The following is a 27,781-nucleotide window of genomic DNA, read 5'->3' as shown; positions in this document are numbered from 1 at the left end:
TCTGCGGTAAATATTCATTCATTCCGTAATCGATTTTCTGCCATAATCCAGGCCGCACCACGTCTATTATAATTCGTGGCAAACACTCTAAATAGATTTCATTCATTCCCAGACCCAGTCACCATTCATTCGCTTCCAATAAAAGTCAGAGCAAAGCTCAACTATTTATCTTTTCTTTGCTGTCATAATAGAACCATAGAAAAGGTCACCCCACCCCCAACATCTTCTCTATATCTACCGAAAATGTGGTGCACTTTTTTTGTAGGACATTGAAAGGACATGGGACAAATTAGTGCGTGCGACAACAAAGTAAAACAAAATTGACTGCCCTCAGGAGGGGGTGGAGTTTTTGGGGGTGACAAAAGCTCAGACATGTAGGACAATCGAAGTGCAAGGTGAGGTCGGGGGGTGCAAATGAGGATAAAGAACCGCCGATGATTGCGTGTGGTGTCCTGTGGTAGGGCCAGCTGGTCGGGACACGCAATGAGAAATTGGACGCCATTCGGAGGACAACAATGGGCTATTATGGCCAAGCACTTTGAGTGCATTGTGGGGAGAAGTGCACTCTTCAAAAAATCTGAGATTTCTTTCCGGATATTAGAAAATTGCAGAGAAAATAAAAGAAATTCGAGGGATATTTATTATTATACAAGTACCTTACCTAGAATCAGTAGACCATTAAAGCCCTCGCTGTATTTTAAAGCTTATTTAATTCAGTTGCTTGATTTTTTCTCCAAGTGTGGGTATGGGGATTTAGGGGAACTTGGCAACATTGTCGATAAGTCGATTAAAATCGCTCGCATGCTCCTTTCTCTTCTCCCTGCGAAGGTTGAACGTGAAATCGCCATAATGAAACTAATCGATCATCCGCACGTCCTTGGCCTGAGCGATGTGTACGAGAACAAGAAGTATTTGTATTTGATATTGGAGCATGTATCCGGCGGCGAGCTCTTTGACTACCTGGTGAAGAAGGGTCGCCTGACGCCCAAGGAGGCTCGCAAGTTCTTCAGGCAAATCATCTCCGCCCTGGATTTCTGTCACTCGCATTCGATTTGGTAAGTCCGTGTCCCCTCTACTCGATGGAAACTCCCTGCCTAACTGCAATCAAAATGGGATTTATTTTGCCTACCAGCCATCGGGACTTGAAGCCGGAGAACCTGCTGCTGGACGAGAAGAATAACATTAAGATAGCGGACTTTGGGATGGCTTCTCTGCAGCCAGCCGGCAGCATGTTGGAGACCTCGTGCGGCAGTCCACACTACGCGTGTCCGGAGGTCATACGGGTAAGTCTCTGGTGAAAAATGGCCAAAAGATTGCTTCCCAGGCAGCTCTATTCGTCCCTGCACTCTGCACAAGTGCGGCAAACGCATAAACGTCAATCAAGGCGAACTTTTTAGCACATTTTCAGATGCAGCATTGGTGGCATTGGAGGAGGCGGCTTCCTGGAGTCGCTTTCCCATGAAAATTTCGTCAGGCTCGGGCTCCCTTCTATGCAAATGCACGTCATGTGCGCATATGATTTCCCATCTCGGGACGCCCTGCGTTCTCTACACCCAACAAAAAGTTTCGATTCCCCCTTAAAGACTTCGATTTTCTGCCATGGGTAAAGGAATCTTTTCTGTTTTGAGAGAAACAATTTATTGCGATTTAAAAGTGAGGTCCTTGATAATATTTTCTACCCATTTTTAATATAAGAACATTGATATTGACACAAAATGAGTATGCTTATTAAATAAAGGCAATTTTCTTTACCTTTCCTTTGTAAACTTGGGAAAACCCTGTAGTGGAAAATAATAATTTGTACATTTTTCTTAGTGCATCCTGACCATATCCTTCAAGCAGGAGACGCTGCAGCTTCTGGCGATGCTTCATGGCTCCTGCACCCGTAATAAATTCATAAGGGGAATTTTAAAATATTTCCTCGTTCAGTCTTATCATATACTCCGGCTAAGTTATAAATCTGGCTTGCACGTGATGTTTAGCTTATCTGCAAGTATATATTCTTTTATAAATATTCAGCAGTCAAAGCTCACTGGGTACTGGAAGCTCTCCCCAACTCCTAATTGATGTCTGCTAACCAAATCTGCCCTGTAAGGAAAAACCTTGACAATTTGTAGGGGAAAAATGCGTGGAAAGCCCATGTGCTCAATCACTTAAGTGGTCGTTTATCAATCTTTGGAAGGTGGTAGGGGCTCAAGCCACAACCAGAGCCCCCGTAAGGTTTAGGGTTACCGATAAGCAAAAGTTGCCCAGGGTAATCGAGCGCACACCAGACATATAATCTAGCAAATTGGAGTTTTGAGAGTAGCTGTAATTGGAAAATGCTTATTAATAGTGGGTCGGTTTTGGCTTATGACAGGGAAAACATGAGGTTGCTATCGAGGGTTAACAGATTATAGATTGCAATTCTTTTCATATAAAAGTTACTAGAGTTACTTTCAAATCAAATAAACAAGTATACTGCAATTTAAATTTCTTGCTGCACAGGATACACACAACTCAAAGCAAATAGTTTTGAAATCATTAAATGTATCCCACCTTCGTGCTTAAAGATTTACCTTTGAGGGGACTCCACATGACCCGTAATTTACAGTCGTACCACAATTACACATTGTAGTGGGCAACAAACTGCGAGTCATTGTGCCATTTACCTGCCAAGTCAATAACCGTCCCCTAGGAAAACCGAGTCGTCGGTGAGAGGGAGAAACTTGGCATTTGATGGACACGTCAATGGACGTCAACGAGTTGAACGGACCTAATCCCCCTTCTATCTATTATTCTTTAAATAGAAAACTTTTTAAATTAGTAAGCATTCAGATCGGGCTGATGGCATTCCCATACGAATGTGGTTCAATAAAAAAAGGGTGAAGGGTCCTAACGATTTGGGGCCACGCACAATGGCCAATCGAATTTCGAAAATAATCAAGCTGAAAGCAAACACAGATGGAATATCCGAGCAAACGGACAAACGTTCGTCCTGAAAACGTTTCAATTTCTGATTTCCCATTTTCCCATTTATTTTTTCGCACTTTTCCAGGGTGAGAAGTACGATGGCCGCAAGGCGGATGTCTGGTCCTGCGGGGTCATCCTGTACGCCCTGCTGGTGGGTGCGTTGCCCTTCGACGACGACAACTTGCGCCAGCTGCTGGAGAAAGTCAAGCGCGGCGTCTTTCACATACCGCACTTCGTGCCGCCGGACTGCCAGAGTCTGCTGCGCGGCATGATTGAGGTGAATCCGGACCGGCGGCTCACGGTGAGTCATCCACATTCACTTTCGCACCCGAAATGCAGCGGTGATCCAACAATGCCAGTTCCCAGAACTATCTGCTCTTCTGGGTGCACTGAAAAAATAAAAAGTCTTTTCTTGATTTCCTATAAAACGGCTCTAACTTTGCACCGATTCGAGGCTTTCTCGAGAACATACTTTGATATACAGATATTTAATTTTTTCCTCATTTTAAATTGTGTTATATGCTTTAACCCACTTAAAAAAAAGATTTTACGTGTTTAAAGGGAACTCAATTTTTATAAAATGTTTCTACAAATGTTCTGGTATTTTTGAGAACTTTGCCTTCACTAAAATACTAAACTCACAGAAAATCGTTTGCTTTTTAGTAGCTGTCCGATATTTAAATTAAATCAAACACCACAAAAAATAAAATATTGATTTTAGATATGCGGTCGATACTAAACACTGTAATTCAGGAAACGTACATAGTAATTATTTGATTTTCTTAATTAACAAAAATAAATGTTCAATTGGAGTACCAATTTTATTTTCAAACACAGAGAGAGAAAAAAATCTCTAACTACCTAGCACACAGGCACTTTAAAGCTACCATGAATCTAAAGCCTGTTGCCTGTAATTTTTTTTTGAGTGTGGGTGGTGAGTCATTTGAAAGCCACCCCCCAAGCGTTTGTTGGTTTTTGGGTCACCACGTTGCCAGCTATTTACCCACCCCCTGGACTTCCTCCCTGTAACTCGTTTTTGCTTCATTTCCGACCGCGTCCAGCTGGCTGAAATCAACCGCCATCCGTGGGTCACGGCTGGAGGCAAGGGAGAGCTGGAGCTGGAGCTGCCGATGATGGAGGTGGTGCAGACACATGTTATTCCCACAGCCACTGCGGTGGATCCGGACGTGTTGAACGCCATTTGCTCGCTGGGCTGCTTCAAGGAGAAGGAGAAGCTCATCCAGGAGCTGCTCAGTGCAAGGTTGGCTTAAATAGCTTTAATATTTAAAGTAGCGAATGATTTATGTTTATTTTATCTTATCACATAGTCACAATACGGAGAAGGTCATATACTTTCTGTTGCTGGAGCGCAAGCGAAGACGACCCGCGCTGGAGGACGACGACGAGATTGCGCAGAAATCCCGCAGTGAACTGGATGCAGTGGATCCGCCGCGAAAGCGCCTGGACACCTGCCGCATCAATGGCACCAATGCACCCAGCTATGGACAGATATCGGAGGGTTCCCCGCTAACGCCCAGACGACAAGCCTTTAAGTGAGTGTTTAATACTAAAATTATAAATAGAAGTTGATCCCAAAATTGATAAATCGGTCAAGATGTTTTTTTATTTGGGAGTCTTTTTTTTAGGGCAATATTAATTTAATGCCCACTTGTTTTAAATACCAATTTTTTTAGATTTAAACAAAATCGTCTTCTCACTTATTTGAGAAAAAATGTTCTTGAAATAAAGTTAAAAGTCTTCTTGAGTTTGTTTTTGAGATGATTGTTAAATAGAGGCTCAAGTAGTCCCCATTTTGTATTTTGAGAGGATATCAGTTCCGGAAAATATGCTTTACATTTGTTATTATGCTTTATAGTTTATTATCTTTTACTTATCAAAATAAAAGTCCTACAAAGCTCAATTTTTTTAAAGTCTTAACATTTTATTAAAATTCAAACTTTTTTGTATAATTTTTCAAACCTCCAGCTTCCGGTCGTACAGCAGCACACGGAACCACCAACGGCGCTCGCCCACAACAGTTTCCTCGTCGGTGCGGAGCTCCTCATATCACAGTCCCACGCGCTGCAACTCCCCGATGACTTCGGCCCAGCAGCAGGCGAATGCCATTTCCCGGCCATCTTCCCCAGCGGCGGGAACGCGGCATTCGACCTACGGGGATCGCGATCGATCCGGACACCATTCCTCCGTGAGCCGGACACCCTCGCACAGTTCGCAGAAGAGCATCGAGGGCGATGTGGTGGTGGTGCGGGAGCCAAGGATCGAGCGAAGGGACTCACTGCGTCAGGAGCGCGGAGGAGGATCGCCGAGGGAGCGAGGGGACTGCGGCATACCGCCGGGCAGTCCGGGCGGCAATTCGAGCGGATCCAATTCCGCCTCACCGTCGGTGCACCACCGTGCCAACTCAGGTCCGACCATTGCCATTAGTATGTTCCACGATCCAGATTCGAATAGTGGTGTGTGCATGCCCCGTAGATCCCCTATACACAGTAGTCTAACACAGAAAAATGAACAAATGAAATCAAGATCCATATAATCTTGTTTCAAGAACAAACAAAACCGATATGATACGGGTAATTTAGTATTTTCAATGGTGTAAACAATTACACATGATATTATTATCGCTTGGGTAATATTGATTTTTTAAAGCGGTACCAGAGGAAAATAGTAAATTTACCTAAAGACATATCGGTTTAATAGTGGACATTACTTTTTCTGTGCCTTGAGTTTCCTGATTACTCATTTATTATTACTATCGCCTGTGCAGTTGTGAATCCCAATGGCTCGCCCATGATGAACAACAGCAATCCGGGAATGCCCGGCTCTCCTTGCAACACACCAGGAGGCCAGTTATGGAAGACGCGGCTCACAAACATCAAAAACAGTTTCTTGGGAAGTCCGCGATTCCATCGTAGAAAAATGCAGGGTATGTGAGCCTACAAAAATAATTTTGAAAATACAAAAATATTTATTTTGATTAATCCGCCTAGTTTCTGCCGATGAAGTGCACTTGACGCCCGAATCCTCGCCAGAGCTCACGAAGCGCTCCTGGTTCGGTAATCTCATAACAACCGAGAAGGATGAAACTTTTACTATTTTGGTCAAGGGCAAGCCCATTGCCACGGTCAAGGCGCATTTGATACATGCATTTTTATCCGTAAGTTAAATACTACATCCGATTGGGGATAAAATTATTGAGGGATATTCTAGGTATTAGGTACATCGATTATATGCCTTATTTTAACATCCCAATCCACATAATTTTTTTGAAGTCAATGATATGGTTTTATACAACAAATTGGTAATCAGACACGAAAATTCAGATGTTTATGAAATGATTTCACATATATGTATTTCCACGCCTTATAACTAGTCAAGCATATTAAGTTTCTTAAAGAGTATAATTTGTACTACAAAATTGTTTTAAAATAGTTGCTAATAGTTAAAAGTAAAAAATGTTTGATTGCATATTTATGAAATTAAAGACTCTAAAAAGTACCTATTATCATCTGGAATATTTTTTCCTTTTTTAGATGGCTGAACTATCTCATAGTGTGGTCTCGCCCACCTCGTTTCGGGTGGAGTACAAACGGAATGGCAATGGACCCGTAATGTTCCAGCGCCATGTTAAGTTTCAGGTGAGTTGGCTAGCCTTCATCAGGGACTCAGGTCACTAATGGTTCATGAATATTTTCAGGTTGACATCAGTGCCATTTGCAAACAAGGTGACATTGCTGATATGTTGTTTGCACTAACATTTACGCTGCTATCAGGTAAACCGTACACCGTCATTAACCTCTGTAAATGTCCTTATTGAGCTCCTTGCTTATCCAGGTAACATTCGGCGTTTTCGACGCATTTGCGAGCACATCCAATCCCAGGTGTGCTCGAAGCGGTTCCCGGGTCCCAGTAGTCCGCCGACGGTGACCAGTGTAACCCAGGCTGTTTCGGAGAGCTCCTCCTGCGGATCGGTGTCCAGTGAGAGGTTATCGTACAAGCGACAGGTGGTGAGTTGGCTAAAAAAAACCATTTTTGAGGATGTAGAGCTAATTATATTTTATTTAGATCGAAAACGACATGGAGAACGACTCCATATTCTCGTACAAGTCGGGTAATGGACGTCGGGCCTCGACCACAAACAACAATAATGCCAATCCAGTCGACATACCCGGAAGTCCCATTGCAGTGCGATCAAAGTAAGCAGCACACCAAAGTCCAAAAAAAACCAAGATCGATTATCGGAATAAAAAAATTGAAGATCTAAGTGATAGTGAATCGTCGATAGTGAACTTCTAAAATTTATTACATTTAATGGTACTACTGAAACCCGGTTTAGGGTTCCTCTAGCTAAGTTTGCGTTTTAACATTATAGCGATGTAAAGACTTCAAATAAAAATGGGCTATACATAGGACAAATTTTATTTTATTTTATTTTCTTTAGGGTATATAGGTATTGACATTAAGAATTAAAATGCAAAGCCATAAAATGTCGCAAAAATATCATTATAAATACAAATGGCTTTGCTTCTTTAAAATTTTGTAGTCTATTTTGATAGTGATTTCTTGTGTTTTTCTATTGACCTACCTTCCATTGTTTTGAGAACGAATACCTGATATTTAAATAGCCTTAAAAAATATTGCCCCTATTAATCAAGTTTTACGCCATGTCCTTATGTTGCTATAATGTCCAAATTGCTTTAGTATATCAAATTTAAACATTGCATTGTTAAAATAAATAGTCACCTGAAACTAGTCCTTCGGCCTTGAAAAATACATTTAAAATCACTCATAAATTATTTGTTCTACGTATTATTTTAATAATTTAAACTTCGTATACCGAAAACTAATATATTCCTTTTTTCAGCTCTGAAACCGCTGAGCACGAACGCAACCGCGAGCTGCAGAGTGAGCGTCAGGCGACAACGATGTCCGGTAGTGCAATCGCATGAGAATTATTTCTCTGATTTAGTTACATTTTTCTCAAGGACATTTGTTTCGATATGGCACTAGTCAACACCAAACGCAACCAAATAATGTATTTCAACTAGAGAACGAATCGAATCAGCCACTCAAACAGTATTTTTTCTAGAGTACCATCAGCCAGAGATCTTCAAACTAAGTAAACACACGAAAAATCCGAATAATATACCAAAGCAATAATAGTGGAATTTCTATGAATTAGAATATATAAGAAATCTAAACTTTTGAAAGCCGATCGAACGAACAGAATTTGCTAGCTGCTCTAGCTTTTATCGAACTTGATTTTTAATTTATTGTTGATTTTTTGAGTGACTTTTTGTATGTGTTCTTTTGAGGGACATTGTTGCCGCCGCGCCTAAAAAGCTTGCAAATAAAAACACCGTGTAAAAATATACAAAAAAATCAACTTAGCCCTAGCGTAAGTCGAACCAGTTATTCTAGTCGATTTCTTTACCTAGACTAGGCCTCGTATTTAGCTACGCAAACGATTGCTACTCAAGAAAATTCGCTGACGATTTGTATAGAGTGTATAAAGGGTATTACGCAAATGCACTGATCTTTAAATACTAACTAAAGTAACAAAAATGAAAAACTAAAGAACTTTTGCATTAACTTAGCGTTGCTGTTTTTTCTAACAAACCAAATCGATATAACTATTTTGCTAGCCAAAAGAAAAACGGAAGAAGCGGAACGGGAAACGCAAACTATTTTTCCTAAATAACAAAAAAATATTTACTAAATAAAACGCGTCAACTTTCGAACTTCAGACATGCATATATGACGATCAAAAGAGTGTTGTGCGGTAGATAAATTCAGCTGATATTGACAGTGCGTAGGAATGAAGAAAAACAAGCATGTATAATGTACAAAATATACCGAATAACTAACAACGGCACAGCACATGGCTAATTAAGCATATACAGCACATTAAAGTAACGACATTAAATACCAGAAACAATATATTTTGCATGGGCATGAAATAAAGCTTTCTTAACCAATACTTGTATAAATCGATTGAGACGAATATATATCTATGTATAGAAGGGATCAGGGATTGTACAAATTGCTGGGTTGCATCAGTGACAAAAAAACCTAGGAGAGAAATTCAATTGGAGTTTGTATATTTTTTATTGGAAAACTAGTAGAGCAAACAAGCTGTCCAAGAATGCACAAATCGCAATGCTATCGATGACCTACGATGGTGTTTCTCTCAGTGTAAGAAGCGTTTCGCATGGCAACCCCACAAACAATCACATTGAATCCTTCCCTACCCTACTTTTGAGTGGTTTTCATAGTTTATAGCTTTTTTTCTAACACCCAAGCCAATCAGAGTTCTTTTTATAACACATACGATATTTTGAAACTAAAAGACTTAAGAAATCGACAAAAAGCTAATGAAATCCAAACAAAAAACCGTCCATTTATCCACTTAAAGCTAACAACAATGTAGAGGCACCTCAGCAATTTGTGGAATCTACTGGATAAGAATGTAAGGGGAAAACTGAATAATGTATGTAACATGTAAAAGGATATAGATCTATACTGAAACTGTGTATGACAGCAATATCAAAATAGTCAGATGGGGAGTAGGAAGCGATACTAAAACGTGATTAGAACAAATATTAAACGACAAAATGCGACAAGTTAATAAATGCTTAATGATAAACCAAAGTAACGTCGCGTAAAACATAACAAATATTAAACATAACTATTTAAAAGTATTGAATCAGTACTTGGAAAAATACACGAGAACAAACTCAAACAAAAATCATGCAATAATATTGAAATGAAATTACTTTCTAGCATTAACTACAATACATCAAATTATTTATCGCTCATCATATTGAAAATACTCAAGAAGAAAACGCATTTAAGCTGAACATACATTCAAAATTAAGCTCACCGACTTGAAGAGATCGCATTCATATATTTATACATGCATATATCATATACACCTCGATCATATTATATTCTGTATTTACTTTCATATACAAGAACAAAGTCCTCCCAGCATACCCAACATATACGAAGTATACATCTATATGCCTCACCTGCATTCGTACATCCATATATATTTACATACAAGCGCATTTAATACAAGTTACATTTCATCACCAAAATTGTATCATAAGAAATGTAAAAATCATATTTTTCACTTGATACTAAAATCAAATAATACTAAACCTAAGCATAACCAAAAAGCTCAGCATACTAAAAACCAATCGCAGCTACAAGGAAAATTATAACGATAATTGCTTTATAAGGACAACAATCCAAAAAAAAACACCTAATACTCAATGCTGCATTATGCCACGCCTACCTTTTTACCTTAACTGAAGCCTATACTAGATGATCAACCAATCTTTCGCGCTCTTTTCAAAAACATAATCACCACCAAACCCAACTAACTCATTTTAACTGCTTCACACTGTGCATAAGCAGCGAACATTTGCGCCGAGATAATTTTATATGCAATGTATACATATTTCTATCTATAGTATATATATACATCCCTATATATATACACGCATTATACACCAAAGCAAGCGCTTTACTTCAGATGCAAATGCAGTGCAATGGAGAATGTTTATTACTCATTACAAAATAAACGATTCGCATACTTATTAAAATACATTTAGAGGGTAATGTTGTGTATTGTACTACGCTTTTTACGTTGTTGTCTTGTTTTCCTCCTGCGTTTCGATATATTATTGTAATATTGTAATTAGTTCTGCAAGTGATTACGGCTAAGTTAAATACTGCATTGTGCGCTTTGTTTTGTATCTTCGGATATAAGTTGAATGATTGTATTTTGTAACTTAATTTTAAGCTTGAGGAATCGCGTCTGAGGTGGGTGAATCGGAGACAGGCCGAGATCAAACCGTAAAAGAGATAAATATTAGAACCAACACGTGTAAGGGAAACAACAAAACCAAAACCAAAAAAAATGAACAAACAAAGTGGCATCTGTTATTAGGTTAAAAGAATTATTGATATTGTTTGCAAGAAAATGTGTGAAATATATATAAATACAAATAAAATACCACTTAGCATAAAAACAAACAGTGAACAGACAAGCAAACAACAACAAATTGTAATTGCAATTTAAAAATAAAATTAATATTTCAAATAATAACAAAGACGTTTTATTGGGTTGCAAAAATAAAGAATTTGAAGTTATGCTAGCAAAGCACAGTACTCCATTACGTAATGGTAAGCTCTATCTGGCTTACGGGTCGTATGCGTAATTTCTTATATTGTCTATTTATTTTTGGCTTAACAGAATTAAACAAATTTATGAGTAACACAAACATAGCCAGGACTACTTTCTAAATTTGTTTAAAAATTTTAAATATTTTTTTAAAAAATATAAAAAATGAAAAGAAAATAAACTCTGTAATTAAATTTAGTAGATAAAGTACGAAATGAAAATACATTAGGCATACTTTAAGGAGTTATATTTGAAAGCGTTTGTTTCATTTCTTCAGTTGTTGAGTGTATGTTTTGTAAGTTTACTTATGGCCTGAATACATAATATAAATTTTTACATAATAAACATTTGCACTTCACCTCATTTTCTTATGTAGGTAATTCATTTTTGTTACATTCCGAATAAAGTATTTGAAATATTAATTTAAAACCGAGTAAATATGTTTTCTGGCATACAAATGTTAATTTAAATATTGCTTGAGCGTTGAGCATAGAAAATACCTCATATCTCTATCCCCCCACTTTTGAGTGCTTCTCTTCCGATCCATCCCACTGTGCGCCGTGCATCCGCAAAGGATTACGTCACTTGCCGCCATGTCTCTATCGCCACGGAGGCTGACCCTCGGCCATCAGCTGTTTTTACGGGGCGAAGGATGGCTTGGGGCGACCGAGGGGGAGGGGACAGTGTGGCAAGGGGGCCAAATGCCGCATGCACTGGCGGCAATCAGCTGTGGAGCTTTGGGCCACTCGGAAAGCTGGCCCATCCGCGGAGCTTCGGAGAGAGCCGGCCGAGAGCTTTGGCTCCGAACGGAAAATAGGAGGCGACATCGAAAAGCAAGCGGCGCACCAGAGACCTTTCGGTGTTCGCCGCGCCTCGTCATCCTGCCTTTCCGATTTTCCGATTTTCCGCCTTTCCGAACCGAAAATGCGTGCCAAAGTGCATGAAAAGGAAAACCTGGTCAGTTGAGGTCTCAGTTCGGTTCGGGTTTGCAATTCAACAGCACTGCGGAAGCGGAGAGAATTCGTCGCCACAGCGGAGACGGGCCAAGCGATATAAGCCAGCGTAGTAATATCGACTCCACCGCCCCTCGATATAGTATATATATTATATCGCATATATGATATTCGCAAGAAAACGGAATCGGAATAAATGCGAAAGTGCCTGACCGCAGAGTGTGGACCGTTTCCCAGTGTGTTCTGTGTTGGGAAATGATGGAAAAACGCGTGGAAATTGCAATGTGCGATTAAGTGTGCATTTGTGTTTTGAATTTTTAACGTTCCCCCCAGCAGTGTTTCCATTTTTTGCAGTGAGTGAGTGAGCGAGTGAGTTATGTAAAGCTCTGGTGTTGTGTTGGGTTCCTTTTGGGGTTCTTGTTGGGTGCGGGATAGTGACCAGCACCAACAACACCACCACCACCACAACAACAATGGCCACTTTCAGCTGCAACAACAACTAGAACAACAACAACAACAACGGCGAGCGTGTGAACCGACAATAAGCGTTGCAAGATTGAGTGGCTTAAAAAAAAGTGGTTATTAAAAAATTAACGGCGAGAGAATTAGGATGCAGAAAGTGGGATTTCAAACGAAGATTGTGTTGGCGGTGGAAATTAAGTATACGCACCCATGGATTACTGCTAATATATGCATAATCTTAAAAACTTCAAAATTTTAAGGTTGTGTGGCGTGTTAAGCGTTAATGAATCTTGGGTGACTTCGTAACTATTTGTTTAAAACTGAATCCCCAAAGGAATTGAGAAAATATGAATAATAAACCATAATTTGAGGAACTTACTGAGCACCGTAACAATACCTAAAAACTAATAAGAAATTAGAATTATTTCAATACAAAAAGACGATTAGGAAACACAGTTCTTTGCATTATATTTACATGGAAAAAATATAATTAGGTAACTTTCCACATTAAAAAACATATAATATAGGTAACAAATTAAGGAAAATTAGACTTAATGGGCAAACAACAAAGACCATATTAAATATATGAATATTTATATTCTTCGATAGCATTTTTTCAATATCTTTTTTCTCATCAAGTAAATTATAGATCTCTTTTTAACTTACATTCTAGATTTCATAAAATATGCAGGATTGAACCTGTTTCCATGATCTTATGTTAATCGAATGTAAACATATAAAACCTCTTCATAATCCAACAACTTAACAGCCCTAAGCCAGCAAAAGTTTACATAAAACCCAAAGGTTTCGCCCCTCCCCGCGTGGGTAAATCAATCAAAACTCATTTACAGGCGCTTCAATCCCCCGCAATCAGCCCATTGAGTGAGCTATATCATAACACAATCAGTTTGGGTATCGGCATCAATTACCAATTATAACCTGACAATAAAATCGCCAAGTGTCCGCATAAAGAGCCCAAAAGCCACACACACACTTGCCAATCAATTCGCTTTTAGCGGTCTCTCTCCGACTATTTTTAGTTGCACTTGCTTTCTGTTTTTTGTTTTTATTATTTTTTTTTACTTTGCTCAATATTAGTGTCAAGGTGCAGCCAGTGCATAGAGCGAAAGAGACGGGGATGGTGTCTCAGAGAGAGACGGCAACAGTCGAGCCAAAAGAACAAGTCAAGAAAACGCAAAAGAAGGCCCGAAAAGGGGCCAGAAGGGGAACCCCCTTTTCTTGGCGGCGGCGACGACATCGCGAGAAAGCAACACACGAAAAGGTGGCTATCAAAAAATAATAACAAAAACAACAGCTGGGCAGGGGCGGCGGTGCATTAGGGGGTGGCAAGGGGGTGCCCCTCTAGACTTGTCACATCGAACAGAAAGAAATTGAATTTATGTCTTGGGTGGGTTGCCTTCAATGACAATTAGGCTGCTAAAACCGCAGGTCTCTATATATGCCACCGCTAACGGTAAAGCTATACCCATAGCTACGGCTAACGGTAACGTAACGGAACCGAGGCGCGTGTTTCGCTCGGAAGGTAAATCGCGTTAGCAACAACAACAAGAACAAGGATACGCAGGGCTCAGCTTTCAGGCGGCGACCCACATTACTTAAATTACAAACTACACGCAAAGTCGCCGAAAGCCCACACACAACTGGGAAAAGTCACACACGCTGGTTAGTCATTCCGTCATTCTGACATTCCGACACTCCGTCGCTTCGTCATTCCTTCAGTCGGTTCGTCAGCCGGTACGTCCATCAGTCAGCCAGTCCGCCAGTCGTTCCTCCAGTCAGTCAGTCAATCATTAGCCGAAATGCCTTATGAGTCAGCCAGTATGTGACCTACACTCGAAGGAAAATCTGGTATCGCAATTAAAGAAAGTTTAAAATTATATCTTTTAGGGGGTATTTTATAAAAATATTTTAATAAAGGATTACCAAATGGAAAAAAGTAGGAAATTGGGAATAACGAAAGGATTTTGGCTGCCCTTCATTTATAGATAAACGAATCTTTACATATTTTAACCAATATTCATGCTAACTAAATCTCTCCCAAACGAAAAGTCACACCCATATTATTGCACTCACTAAAAAAATCAAGTATTTGGCACTTGAATCATTATTTTCAGTGTCGAAACTTCGCCAAGAGTGGCAAATCCCAATCTTGAGAAAAGAATACAGCTTTCAAGTACGAATTTTAAGGACAAAAAAACTCGATTTCAGAACCTTTTGCTCTACAATCATGTATGAATTATTCTTAAATCTAGTCCTATTCGTGCTTTGTATTTGTGTTTTATGCGCCTCATACTGAGCACGGAATTTTTGGAGTTGATCGTTTTTTATATCCAAAGTGTTCTCAATTTAAGACCTTTTCAGTTAGTATGCTAAGCATGAAATCGTTGTTAGATCAAGACTGTGCTTAATTTTAGCACGGTGTTTTTTCTGAGTGTGGCTGTCAAAATGTTGAATGGATTTGTTTTCGAAACAATTTTGCTACCTTGCATTCTGAGCCTTAAGAATATTTTTATTCGATGCAATTTTCTAAAAGTATAAATAGTCTAATATTTGATGCAAATAAAAATATAAATTGATGAGAAATTTCAACTAACACGTAATGTATTGAAACAATTTTTTTATGATTTATATCATATATCATTTTATAAACACTGTGTTAATATAGACAGAAGGAAATCATGTGTCTTAACGTAGTAAATTAATACATTTTTCCATGACAGTTTTATTTAACGTAACGAAATTAATATGTTGTATGGCCTAATACGTTTACTTAAACTTTAGGAGTGAATACTCGTTTTTATGGTACTAAACTAAAATATATTTATTTCATGACGAGATCATTGAATTGTTTCATTCCGATTGTAATTTATTGTTAACAATCATAAGTAGAATTCTAAAATCAGACCTTGTGTACATAATAAAATCTGATCTAGGCTCAAAAATCATACTAGTTGTATCCTTTTTTTTCCTAGTGCAAAGTGCTCGTCCTCGAGCATTGCGTGTTCTTGGGTGGAGCCTCCACCAAAGAAAGTGGACATGGGATATGGGGCGATGGCGGGGCCAGGAAGACATGTTGCATATTTCGGGGCGTGTTTGGCTGCTAGACAAAAATGTCGTTTTCAACGAAATGCCCGGCATTCCAACGCCGTGTTAAGGACAGACATTGAAACAGGGGCATTTGTCTGACCGCCACCCTCGCAGTAATGAGATGAAAAACACCGAAATATACTCAGCATTTGTGTACCGACTAGCGGGCGAATTTGTTTTTACAAAAAACACAATTAAATTAGATTTAGTGTTCCTTGTTTTTTGGCTTGTTAAATGCCGAACCATCAGACTTTCACATGGTATTTTTGCTCGGTTTTGCTTTGGTCCGATGCTTCGCATTTTTGGCTTTCTCTTTTCGGTGCTTTGGTTTATTTTTAACATCTTTCCTCAGAGCGTGTGAAAAATTCCCCCACCTTCGTTACATTGTCGGCCACAAATGATGCGAAATAAATGAATGATAAGGCTGAGACAGATGGTAATTTATGATCTCTTCCTTATGGCCACCTTCCATATGACGATCACCCTAATAAATTTCCAAAAACTGCACTATAAACGCGATGAAGCGTAAAAATAGCTTCGCTGCAAAACTTTTTGTCGTAATTACTTTGAGATGCATTGCGAATTGAATTCGCAGCCAAACGGGTTATTTTTGTTTAATTTTATTTTATTTAAGCGCACAATTTTCCCGCTAATACGCCGGGCAATAATCGAGTGCATAAATAAATAAAAATAGTTCATTGAGGCAGAAGACAAACACGATTTTTACAGCCTTTGCCGTGCTCACATATTTATTCACATACACGGAGGAATATGCCAGTGTAGAAAGTGTAGGGAATTATTTTTTAATGAATCGCTGGGAAAAGGCGAGTGTACAAATGAAGGGTGCATGGATACACTGAGGTGGTTGAGTAGCAACAAAATGAATAATATAATAATGTTTTGCGACGGGGAATTCTAGGCAATTATTGGCTAGAAAAATTGTACGAAACAAATATAGGGCAATTTTATGGTTTTAGAAACGTTAGCTTGGTTTAAAATAATTTTCTATTCTTAAATTAAACAAATTTTGAATTTAAGTGTTTGCTGATGAGTTCGATTTAAATTGCTTTTATCACACTGAAACAAATAAAACATTTTAATATTATTGTATTTATTAGGCTATGGTATTAGTATAATATATATTTTGACTTTGTCAGTTTTAGTTTTCTCAAAATGTATATATCCAACTTGAACTTTTATGCCAAAGCCACTAGAGGAATCTTTTAAAAAGTTCCAGATCACTTCTTGAAATCTTGTAAAGCACAGATCTCCGAACTTTATCTCGTGCTCAGAGTTTAACTTATTTAAAAAAAAACTTTAGCTGCATTCGACCTCTTCAACTCCACCAGATCCCATTATAAATTTCCCAAGACGTTGCCTGTCGCTGCCAAAGACTTTTATCAGGGCCCCAGCTTTACATCACTTTCCATAAGTTTCCACCTCAAGGCAAGTGTTTTCCCTGCTTTCTCCGCTTTCTCCGCCAGCTAACTGCTTGGCAAATTGCTGCCACTTACGTAAGCAGCTCGGCCATCACTTACTCAAAAGAAAATACAAAAGTTTTTCGGCCAAAAAGTGGCGCCAAATGAGCAACTGAGTGTAGGTAGGAAAAAAAATCAGCAAACACAAAACTTTAGCATACATCGCAGGGCAGTTAAGACCTCAAAGTAAACAAAACAATCGTAAAAGATGAGTGCGAATGGGGGAACAAAACAAAGAGGGAGAACCATAAAAAAAAAGGAAGAGAAATAAAGCAAATCACAGGGCCAAACATAAAGCGTCAAAAGTTGGCCAAAATAAGGCGAAATAAAATAAAACTGGGGCTTCTTGTTGTTGTTGTTCGAGGGGTGGTTTCAAAGGACCTAACGCCCCAACACCAGTGCAAAATCAAAAGAAAAACACCAAAAAAAAAGAGAAATATACATTTCAAAGTGTCGTACGTTGTCGGGTGCTCGCGAGTGTGGGTGCAAAATCCTGTGTGTGTCGCTCGTCAGGCGATGCCATGCGTGTCCTTGCAACTTTCGCCCCTCTCGCTCACTCACCCCCCACCACCACCGCCCCCTCTAAATCTGCGGCCCTCTCGCTCGCTCCCACAGCCCACAGCCAGCGGCAATTGCACATAAGTTGCAACAAGCAAAGTAACAACAACGACAGCAAGAAAAAAACGTAACCAAAAAGGTAGAAAAACAAACAACGCAACATTGTAAGCGGGCTGAAAGGCGTTGCCAGATTGTTGGCCAACAACAGCAGCAACAACAACAACAGCGGCTAACAACGCCACAACAATAGCCCAAAGGGCCAAATGAACGTTGTTGGCTAGTCCGTCTGTCGCCCGCTTGGTGGCGCTAGCGAGCTGAACAACCCCAAAGAACTACAACTACAACTGCTGCTACTACTGGAAATCCTGTCGCTAATTAGGTAAGTCACTGCCATTCGGCCGCAAGGAGTGTGTCCTTTGTGGCCAGGAGGTGGCGGGCATATTATTTCATTTCGGGGCCGGGCTGTAATTATGGCAATTTGCGTCAGCCGCGAGTGCACTAAATGTTACACATACGCCACGTGGCCACCAGTTTACTTTAACTCTTAATCATATGTTATTCTTGCCTCTCTCCGCGATGATTATGATGTAACGGAATTAAAAGGATAACTGATTATGGGATCCTGCTTTATGTACAAATTGGTATTGCTCCGATGTTGATCAAGGGGAGCAGAGTGTTTAGTTTTTATATGAACTGAGAACTGTTATAGCTTATCATATATTATTATGTTTGAATTAAATAGATGTTCCTAAATAAATTATTATTACACATTATCTTTTAATAAGGACATCAAGCAAAAACCCCTCTTAACGAGGTAAAAGTCTAGTGACGATCGTACCTTCAACAAACAAAAGTTCTGATATCAACTTTTGCGACGAAAATGTATTATACGATCTACTAAATAAATACACTTAAGTTTTTCTCATTCGAATACAATACTTAATACAATACTACATTAATCCCCAGCGGCCGCAACAGATCAAATATTATAAATTTTTACTCTTTCACTTTCGCCGCCATTCTTTGAAGCTATTTGATTTAAAGGTTGGTATGCAATCCTTTTAGTTTTTGCGATACCTTTCGATTAATGTATTACTCTTTACGAATTGTTCTCGTAGTTCGTCGCCTTCGCACACTCTCCTCGTGCGCTTCGTTACTACGTGGATTGCCGTCCACAGCGATTGCAATTTCTTAACATTTTATAACTTGAGGTTACTTAAAATTTAAAAACAAATAACCTTAATATATTATAATTGAAACGTGTGCCATTTTTTTGATGTTTTACAAATAATAATTATAATCTTAGAAAACATTTTTTTAATATTTAAGGAAAAAGAAAGTTTAACAAAGTGTTTCCTCCATGTTTCAATTTTCATATGCTTCAGATATGTAGAATTCTACAGCTTAAATTCGTTTTTCATCATTTATTTGCCTCCGGCAGTCAATCGATGTTCCAAGCCAATCGAAAAAAGCTTTGCAGGCAATTTTTCTTCATTTTGGAAAAACCGCGTTGCGCCAAATTGAATTTCCTGGTAAACTGCATCGGGGGAGCTGAGGGGTCACATAATCATACACGCAGGTGAAATGACGCTGCAATGTTTGGCTTTCATTTCGTGTTGAATAGAATCATCCACTGCATCAAAGCTAGATGATAAACAGCATTCAATGATTTTAAATTTGATGTTCTATATATTTTTTTTGGGGATTTTTCGGGCTTTTAGCCATCAATAGAGATTTTCCCCACTCCGATAAATACACTGTTTCATGGGTATCATTCCTTTGCTTCTCGTTTCTGTGCAATTTTGCAATTGCACTTTTTTCTTAACGAATGTATAAATTCTCGTTTGCTGTGGCCTGAAATGACAGGAACTCTTGTTTTTTTGTTAAACGCTTGGGCGATTGGGTTTATTATTCAGAAAACCGTTTGGAAATTGGCTAAAGGAAAAGCGGGGGAAAATATTTTCGTTCATGAAAATTGCTCAAAAAATATATTTCATTTTTAGTTTGCACTGTTTGTTTTGTATGTCAAAAATGTTTCATGGTCCCGCTGACTTATGCGTAATATCTCTGGAAAACGTGTTCCACTAGGTATGCTAGGTATTTGTAACTGATTGTACATTTCTGACCTACATACAGGTACAGGTAACTGAAAGCCAGAAACATTAAACACTGAGCCTGGGGAAAAGCGTAGGCGGTGTCCTGGCCAAATGGAAAATCAACAGCAAAGAGAAAGAAAAGGCCAGCAGGCAAATAAGAGGAGATTCTGGGGCTAACTGGCTTCTCGTTTTCTGGGATCAGGCCGACAATTGAATGGCCCGAAGGCAGCCCCAACTAGCTTGGCCTTTCCCCAGCTCGGTTGCCACAATGGAGCTCTATTCTGCTGCCCCTCGCTGTACGCTTTCAGCCTTCGCGTTGGCCATTCCTTTGTTGTCATAACTGGACGAACATCACGGCCAGAGCTGGCAACTTGGCCAATTTATGATCAAAGATGATGGCTTAAAATGTAGTTTGAAGTGTTTGAAATAACTCGTAAAAATTGTGTGGGATATCTAACAAGTGAATTTACATTTAAAGTTTTTCCAAACGAATTTTAGTTCAAATTTTATATTTTTATAATGCTAGTCCTTAATATGAAATATATTTCAAAGGGTTATTTTGTTAGTTTAATAATTATATCTAATATATGTTAGTATCATAAATCCAGCATGATCGTATTTTATATTAAAGTTGGTGCTAGCAGATAAAATATTAATCCCTTTCTTTTCAACAAAAATATTTTCAGAATTATAATATAAAATATAACTCCTTTCCGTTTAAGCAAATAAATTTACAGAATTTTATGTTAAGATTATGGTTCTTAAGAATTAACTAAAACAAATTAATTTGATTCATTTAATTAGTAGACAAATGGGTATTCATTTTCTGAGAAATAACCAATTTTCTTATACAAAGGCTGTGTATATTTTAGGTAAATAGATCAGGAAAGATACATTTCGAATCTTTTCAATCTGTACTTTAAAATGGAAAATACGATTTATGGAATATTAGTTTTTTTTTTATTTAAAATATATAAAAAAAGCCTACATTTAATCCATGACCCCGATGTATCCAATCGCTACGGACATCACTGACCTCTAGCCGTAAAGCTGCTGGGCCTGGAAAACGGGCTCATCCTGTTGGCGGACTATCTGCCAAGTTATTGGCCCTGATGTGGCGGCTGCATGTGTTATCCTTTTTATGTTTGGACAGCCGCAGCGGCAGGAAAACTGCACTTGTGCAACAACTATCTGCTCCGTCCCCCTCCTCTGGCACCCCTCTGCCCAGCCCTTTGTGTGCACTCAATTTAGCCATTTCTTGCAATTCGGCGTTTTCTTTTGGGGCGGGGCTGGAAGCTGCGGTGAATCCCCCTCGGCACCGCAGCCAGAACAAATTTAATCTATTCTGAAAGTTTTCCATGTGCGCCAAGGGAGCTGCAAGTGTTCGTGGGCTGCGGGCTTTTCGGGGCTTTCGTCTTGCCGAACTGGCTGCCAGAAAATGTGACAGCAACTAATTAAGTCAGTCGGGAAATTGCACTCGACATTTTCCGAGGTGAAAGCGGCGAAAGTGTCGGGTGAATTGGTGTGAGAGAGTCGAGAGATTCGCACCCGGAAAGTGGTTGCATTAACCTTTTTGGCATGGCAAGACTCCAATGAATGGCTGCACAGAAGCAGAATGGAATTAGGGTCGATTTGATTTGATTTTGATGCAATTATACACCCACTGAATCTCTATAGAAGATCAAATACAGGGGCCTTTGAAAGCTAAAGGCCTTATGACACTTGTTTGAAGTCGTGGCAATCTGTACAAAAAAGGCTCTACACCTTAGTAACAATTTTTTAATTTATATATAAAATCAGGTTTAGGTTGCCATGATTTTATAAAATAAGTCCAATGAGTCAAAGTCGGCCTTGATACTCCGAAAGTTAACTTTAAAACCAAAATCGTCTAGAATAACAATTATATTTTTAATGTCTTTAATAAAAGATCTTTTAAAACTGTATTGTAAAAATGTAGAAATATGAAGGAACCTAATTTCATTCTAAGAATATAATATATTAAAACCCTTCCTTGTATGTTAACACATAATGAAGATAGGTATTTATGATTACATTGGATTACTGGCTAAGATCTTCATGCCCAACGGTTAGATATAATTTTTACCATGCGTTCACCTTTCTAACCAATTGATTGTTCGGCGAAACCAATTCCGGTTATGTTCTATCGCATTACGCATGCAACCCCGTGGCTTAGTGTCAAATTATCAGCTACTTATTATTATTACAGTTATTAGACCCGCCTTTCGCCTCCCCGCCGGCCTTCAGGGGCCCAATCAATGTCAGCTGTTGTCATTGTTAGCATTTTATTTGCCCTCTTGTTGGCTGGTTTTTGTCCGCTTATGTAAACCCTGGAAAGCAGACAAAAGCCTGCCAAATAGCGCAAAATGTGCGCCAATTTAGTTGTCGTTTAATTTGATGGCACAGCCGATTTGGCAGGCAAAACGGCAGTGGAGGATTAGACCGGAGCAATGGTGGCCACGTCATGAATGACTGACCAGCGAATGCCAAGCGGAAAAATTGCTGAGGAAAGCGGTAGCTCAAAGGGTCCGAAAAAGGAAAAATACCCGAAAGGGGGAAGCTCCCTATCGAAGGTTGAGCGGCAGCAGGACGAAAATAAAAGTGACCAGCAATAAAATGCTAAAAGGAACCTACAAGTACATACCTACATATAAAGTAGAAGGACGGGGACGGAAATAAAGCGTACAGTCCAACTTCCATAACTCAATCCATGGTCTCAGGCCTTGGTTATCTTTTATATCATCCTCAAAGGCTTTTTATACATATTTTGTATATGCCTAAAATAATGTACTATCTATTTTTGAAACTGAAAAGACCTTACTACTTCCTTTAAATACATAATATTTCTTTTGTAGCGTTAATATTTTATGTTTTGGTTAGATTGCGTAGAAACTTTCGTTTTCGAGGTATTTACGGAAATAAAGTGTTTCAACTTCCATAACTCAACCGATGGTCTTAACTATTTTTATATCATCCTCAAAGGTTATTTATATATTTTTTTAATCTGCCTAAAATAATTTATTATGTTAACATGAAACTGAAAAGACGTTAGTATTTCTTTTAAATAAATAATATTTATTTTTGTTTGATTTTATAACAAAATATTGTAACATCTATTTTTAAAACTGATAAGACGTTACTCTTTCCCTCAAACAAAATAATATTTCTTTGCAGCGTTAATATTTTAGGTTACTCGATTTTGTAAGAATAGTTATTATTTATGGTATTTACAACAATTTCAACAGGCCTTTTGCTTAGGTATTTCGATAATGTTGTCACATTTTGGTTAAATAAGGATGCCAAATCTTTTAAAGGGACTTATGTTGAAGAAGCTTGCCTGTATATAATCTCCCAACTCTCCTTATTTTGTAGGGTGCCCCAGTGCGTTGCGTGTCATTCACATATATTTAGTGTCTAGGCCTAAGGTCGACAAATAAATAGCAGGACAGCGATGGCCACTAACACTCTGAATGTTCGCAAATAATGCAGACCATTACATTAATGACTGCGGCAGAAAGTCGAAAAAGCGCCAAAAAGTCCACCCAGCAGACAAAAACTGGGAAAACAATGTGAAGGAGCCAGGGAAAAGCGAGAAAATCGAAACATTATGAGGTCATTTTAATTATTTATGTGTGCGTGTGGCCGGCCTAGAAGTACGGATGGACTTCACCAAGGTTACGAATGGTAAAGGACCTCCGCCAGACAAGAGATTTCATTTTATTTCCACTATTATGTTTGCCGAACTCTTTAAGCGGCTTACGATTGTGGAAGGGCACATAACTCATACTTTGACCCAGATATCTCAACATATTGAGTGGGCTTATTTGGCCAGAACTACAACTGGGATGTGACGCTCTTTTCTTAACTGTGCGTGCTTGGAAACTTTGATTCCAACGCTGCCAAATTTGGATTTATGCCTTGTCCTCAGCCCGGCAGCTAGAGTTTGAACCAAGATTTACGAGCTGCTATGTGGGAGGGAGTCTCTTCAATTGGCACTCGTTCAGTTGGCAAAACACCAAGGCTGCGCTGCTCTTGGAGTTCCAGCAAAACCCATAAGTAAATTAAGCACATTTTCACTGTTCCGCTGCCATCATGCATATGGGATCGATGCTGCTGGCAAACAATGTGGAAAATTGCGTATACGTCATGTCTGCTCCTTGCAGCTTAACGACTTGAAAAATGCCACAGAAAATGTCTCAATTTGCCATCAAAAATATATATGCATGCGCCTGTATTCGAAAGCAATTTCCTTGCTTTATCTAGAAGTTATTTTAATGCAGGCAAAATCCATTTTGTGTGGTACCAACTTTTTGGGCATGCACAGCATTGACATCCTGAACATCCCCAATTTTTTCTCCACCATCTCCATCATATCCGTCGTACTTTTGCATACATTAGCCGATTCTGTCTGCTCTTCAGTCGCATTATTTTGTGTTGTGGGCCATAAAACGAGTATGTGCGAACTGGGTCGATGTCCATAAAGCCTTGGCAATAAATTCAGCTTCATTAGCTTCGAAGGCAGAATAACAATTTGACGAAAACAAGGTTAAAAACTGTGTGCAAAAATAAAGAAATATTACTTTGACTTGAAATTATGCTGCTCTTATATCATATTAAATCATATTTTCTCATTTTGACGAGTATATGTGAGTTGAATGAAATAAAATTATGCAAGTGCGGTAGAGTAGAAATCATAGACATTTGAATTATGTTGAAAATAGCTGAAATACATTTTCATGATTTATTTATTTAAAGCTCCAGGAAGTTGGAACATTTTTCTGCCTTCGTGAAATTGTTTTCTTTGAATCTAATTAGCTATAACCTTGATTTAGAAAAGTTTCTGATGTGAAAGCCACGGAAATTTCAGCGCATATCCGTTGCTAAAGTCATAATTGCGGAATTTGGGTCTAGTTTCCTGATCCATTCGTCTTAGTGCCGAAAGTAAGAAAAATTAGCCGAATTAACCTAAATATTAAGCTAGCCTAGTTTTGGCCGCGTGCTAACTTAACATCATTAATACTAATCTGCTGGGGAAACTCAAAGAAAACTGTGGAAAATGGAACCATGTCACAGTCTGCGAAAGTTAGGAATTGTTACATTTTTGTTTTGTTTATTATGTAACATAATTGACGACAATATTTCCCCATAGAGTTGCAAGAAAATGCTAATGAAAAACTAAGAAAACCCGAGGCAGGCGAAGCAAACATGGCCCAATGGCTGACTCATAGCGACTCCGTATTAGCGGGGCGGAAATGCCAGGACATCCGGTGCGGTGGCCAAGCCTACAAACGCACCACCCCCTCCCTCAAGGGACTGGGTGCAGAGAAAGAAAAATAGTATTGCAAAATCTAAGTTAAAAAGAAATCATTGTGTTAGCAAGTGCTTTCAATTTAAGGAGCAAGACAGTTCAGGGGTTCTCTTAAAAATAATGATAGAAAAAGGTCTCTTAAAAATACAAAAAAATTATCAACATCGTATTCTAAACTTGTAATTAATTCAGTTATTTAAATAATTTATTATTTGTATTATTTATTATTTAATTAATTTATTCATATATTTATAAATATTCTGCCACAGCTGAGTCAACTTCTATAGCTGATGCATATGCAATGAGAAATTCATTTAAAATAAAACGAAACTTCGTACACTAATTAAAACTAAAACAATAATATCAATAATATCACATTCAATTAAAATTTTCTCTCCTTATTTTTCATGCAATGTTCTTTTTATTAATTGTAAGTCTGGAAATATTACATTTATCCAGAATTATTAGCTTACAGAACTTTATGACTTTAAATTAAAATATAATTTTTTTTCATTTTAAATATTAGTATCTTATATTTCCTACGTTGATTCTAATATTATCAAATTGAATTTTGCAATTTAAGATGTTTTTTATCAAATAATATGTTTATGAGTTGAATTCAAATATCAAATACAACCTTTTTAGTTCAATTTCCAGATATCTATTTATACAATTCCTTTTTCTTGTAAGTGTATAAAATATTATCCTTATGATGTTCGATTTTTCCCCAGTGAGTGGTGGAAAATCGAACGAAAAGCTTGTCGCTTTCCTTTGTGGCTGGTCGCCTATTGCCCGTGAAGTTGCGACGGGAATCCAATGTTTGCCCCCCGCCTTTGTGGCTTTGGCTTCGGATTGGGCCGTTACGAACCGGCTGAAGTGGCGAGTGCAAGTGAATAATGGCCGTCTTGACTGCAGTCAAGTCGGGCACATGGCTCACAAGCAATCAGTGTCAGTGCCAGTGCCACGGGCTAAAACGAGAACCAGAGCCAGAAACCGGGCACAAACGAAACCAAGTTTATTTGCAGGTTGCAAAAGGGCATAAACCAACCCGGGAAGGATGGACGTGGTGGCAACTCGGAGTGGACTCGATTGGCATTCCGCCTGCCGCCGCTTTCAGTTAGCTCGGTGTCCAGCTCAGTGGAGCGATTGGTCAAACAGAAATTGATTTGTTGTTCCTGTCGTTGCTGCATATATTTATATACACGTTTACCTATATTTGCTCGATATTTTTTGCCTTGTTCTCCTTGCCAGAACCGAAATGAAAACGATACCTGGCCGTGGGCGCTGTGGAAAGGGGATATAGAGCTGTCAGTGCATGAGTTTTCCAGCGGGGAAATATCAAATCTCAAAGTTTCAAATAAACAAAACATGCAAAACAAGCATAGCGTATCTGAAATTTATACTAACCTGGAGCTTCTTTATATTGGTATTAGACTTTTTATACATTTCCCATTAAAATTGTGGCGCTCATGGGAACCTTATTCAGTTCAAGTACCCTTAAAAAATTTTATTATTATTATGTTGTTGCATAATAGAAAAAAAACACCCTTACTTTCCGCATCATAAAAACTGTTCTTAGTTTTCAGTGTACTTTTTTTTTCTAAAATTTCAAAATTAGTTAAAGAGTGTAAATTAACTTTCCTATCCAAAGGTAATAGTTTTAAATTTTTAGGAGCATATTTTTTACACTATAAGCATATTATATTGGAATCTTTCCCTTTCCTCATTGGAATAATGATCATTTTTTAAATTACAACATTAAAAAAATCATTTTCCTTCCTTAAAAAGAATGTCCCGCCATGTAATAAGTTTAATTAATGTTGTAGGAGACATATTTCTACTCTCCAGGCTCAAAGTCCTTTGCCCTTCGGGCCTGACACCGAACATCTAAAAAAAAAGGGAACGTGGCGGCAGGGGGATGCAAAACTTTCACATTTCGCGCTCAACGTAAATTATGCAAAACTTTCACCCTTGGCCGTCACATAACAAGGCAGGCAGGCATCACATGTCAGGGCTTAAATGAGTTACCCCTTCCGAACCGCCAGCGATTTTTATGTTTCTGCAAAGGAAACTCGCGTTGGAAAAATAATTTTCGAGGGCTGGGAAAGTATGCGGGAGATGATAAACTGGGGTGAGGAAGTGCGAAAAAAAGTGCGAAGGGAGTTGCATTTTACAGCCACTTTGGCAGGCGACACGTTGACAAGTTGAATGGTGGCGTTTATTGAAATATGGCTCAAACCGTATTGACTCAAATGCGATATTCGCCCCTTTAATCTCTGCTCCTGCATGCGGGAAATGTGACATCGAAAACCCAAAGCCAAGCACAACCAGAAACATTCTCGAGCAGGTAAAAAGTCAAACTCATTGAGCATTCAGGGCGGCGAAGGTGGAAATGGGGACAGCGTGTCATATGCAGGGCGTTGAAATCCAAGCCATGCCTTCAATACAACAAATTTCGTTTACATTCCCCTCAACACAAGGTATCCTATCGAGTGTGTGTGTGCAGGATTATTATGCAGGGCTTCGGCAGCAGGAAACTCAAATATGCTCTCTGTACCAAGGATCCTAACTCCTGGCCCTCGATGTCCCCCGCCATTATCCTCGCCACATGCTGTGCAACAATTTCTGCTGCGTACGAG

At 38.8% G+C, this 27,781-nt stretch overlaps 2 protein-coding genes across 28 annotated transcripts in view; both read left to right on the top strand.

The window, feature by feature from the left end:
* LOC119555455 (serine/threonine-protein kinase BRSK2) overlaps positions 1-11,058 on the top strand; it is a 29,267-nt gene extending 18,209 nt beyond the window's left edge. The window contains exons 4-16 of one of the 3 annotated variants that reach the window (XM_037866857.1): positions 829-1,055; positions 1,133-1,283; positions 3,038-3,253; positions 4,014-4,213; positions 4,281-4,505; positions 4,939-5,378; positions 5,738-5,896; positions 5,961-6,127; positions 6,504-6,608; positions 6,668-6,743; positions 6,805-6,977; positions 7,036-7,166; positions 7,835-11,058. In XM_037866857.1, coding sequence (XP_037722785.1) covers positions 829-1,055; positions 1,133-1,283; positions 3,038-3,253; positions 4,014-4,213; positions 4,281-4,505; positions 4,939-5,378; positions 5,738-5,896; positions 5,961-6,127; positions 6,504-6,608; positions 6,668-6,743; positions 6,805-6,977; positions 7,036-7,166; positions 7,835-7,919 — 2,355 coding nt within the window. In that variant the 3' untranslated portion in view covers positions 7,920-11,058. Of the gene's footprint in view, positions 1-828; positions 1,056-1,132; positions 1,284-3,037; positions 3,254-4,013; positions 4,214-4,280; positions 4,506-4,938; positions 5,427-5,737; positions 5,897-5,960; positions 6,128-6,503; positions 6,609-6,667; positions 6,744-6,804; positions 6,978-7,035; positions 7,167-7,834 lie in introns of all 3 variants that reach the window. The other 2 variants (XM_037866856.1, XM_037866855.1) reach the window with 2 other exon arrangements.
* Positions 11,059-12,026: 968 nt separating this feature from the next.
* The window catches only part of LOC119555452 (glutamate-gated chloride channel), a 55,222-nt gene continuing 39,467 nt past the window's right edge, over positions 12,027-27,781 (top strand). For 18 of the 25 annotated variants that reach the window (XM_037866843.1, XM_037866846.1, XM_037866844.1 and 15 more), the window contains exons 1-2: positions 12,027-12,467; positions 17,778-18,099. The gene's annotated coding sequence lies outside the window, so the exon portion shown is untranslated. Of the gene's footprint in view, positions 12,484-17,777; positions 18,100-27,781 lie in introns of all 25 variants that reach the window. The other 7 variants (XM_037866836.1, XM_037866835.1, XM_037866834.1 and 4 more) reach the window with 7 other exon arrangements.

Source organism: Drosophila subpulchrella, chromosome 3L, assembly GCF_014743375.2.
Source record: "Drosophila subpulchrella strain 33 F10 #4 breed RU33 chromosome 3L, RU_Dsub_v1.1 Primary Assembly, whole genome shotgun sequence".
Taxonomy (NCBI): domain Eukaryota; kingdom Metazoa; phylum Arthropoda; class Insecta; order Diptera; family Drosophilidae; genus Drosophila; species Drosophila subpulchrella.
This window is presented reverse-complemented; position numbering and strand designations above follow the sequence as displayed.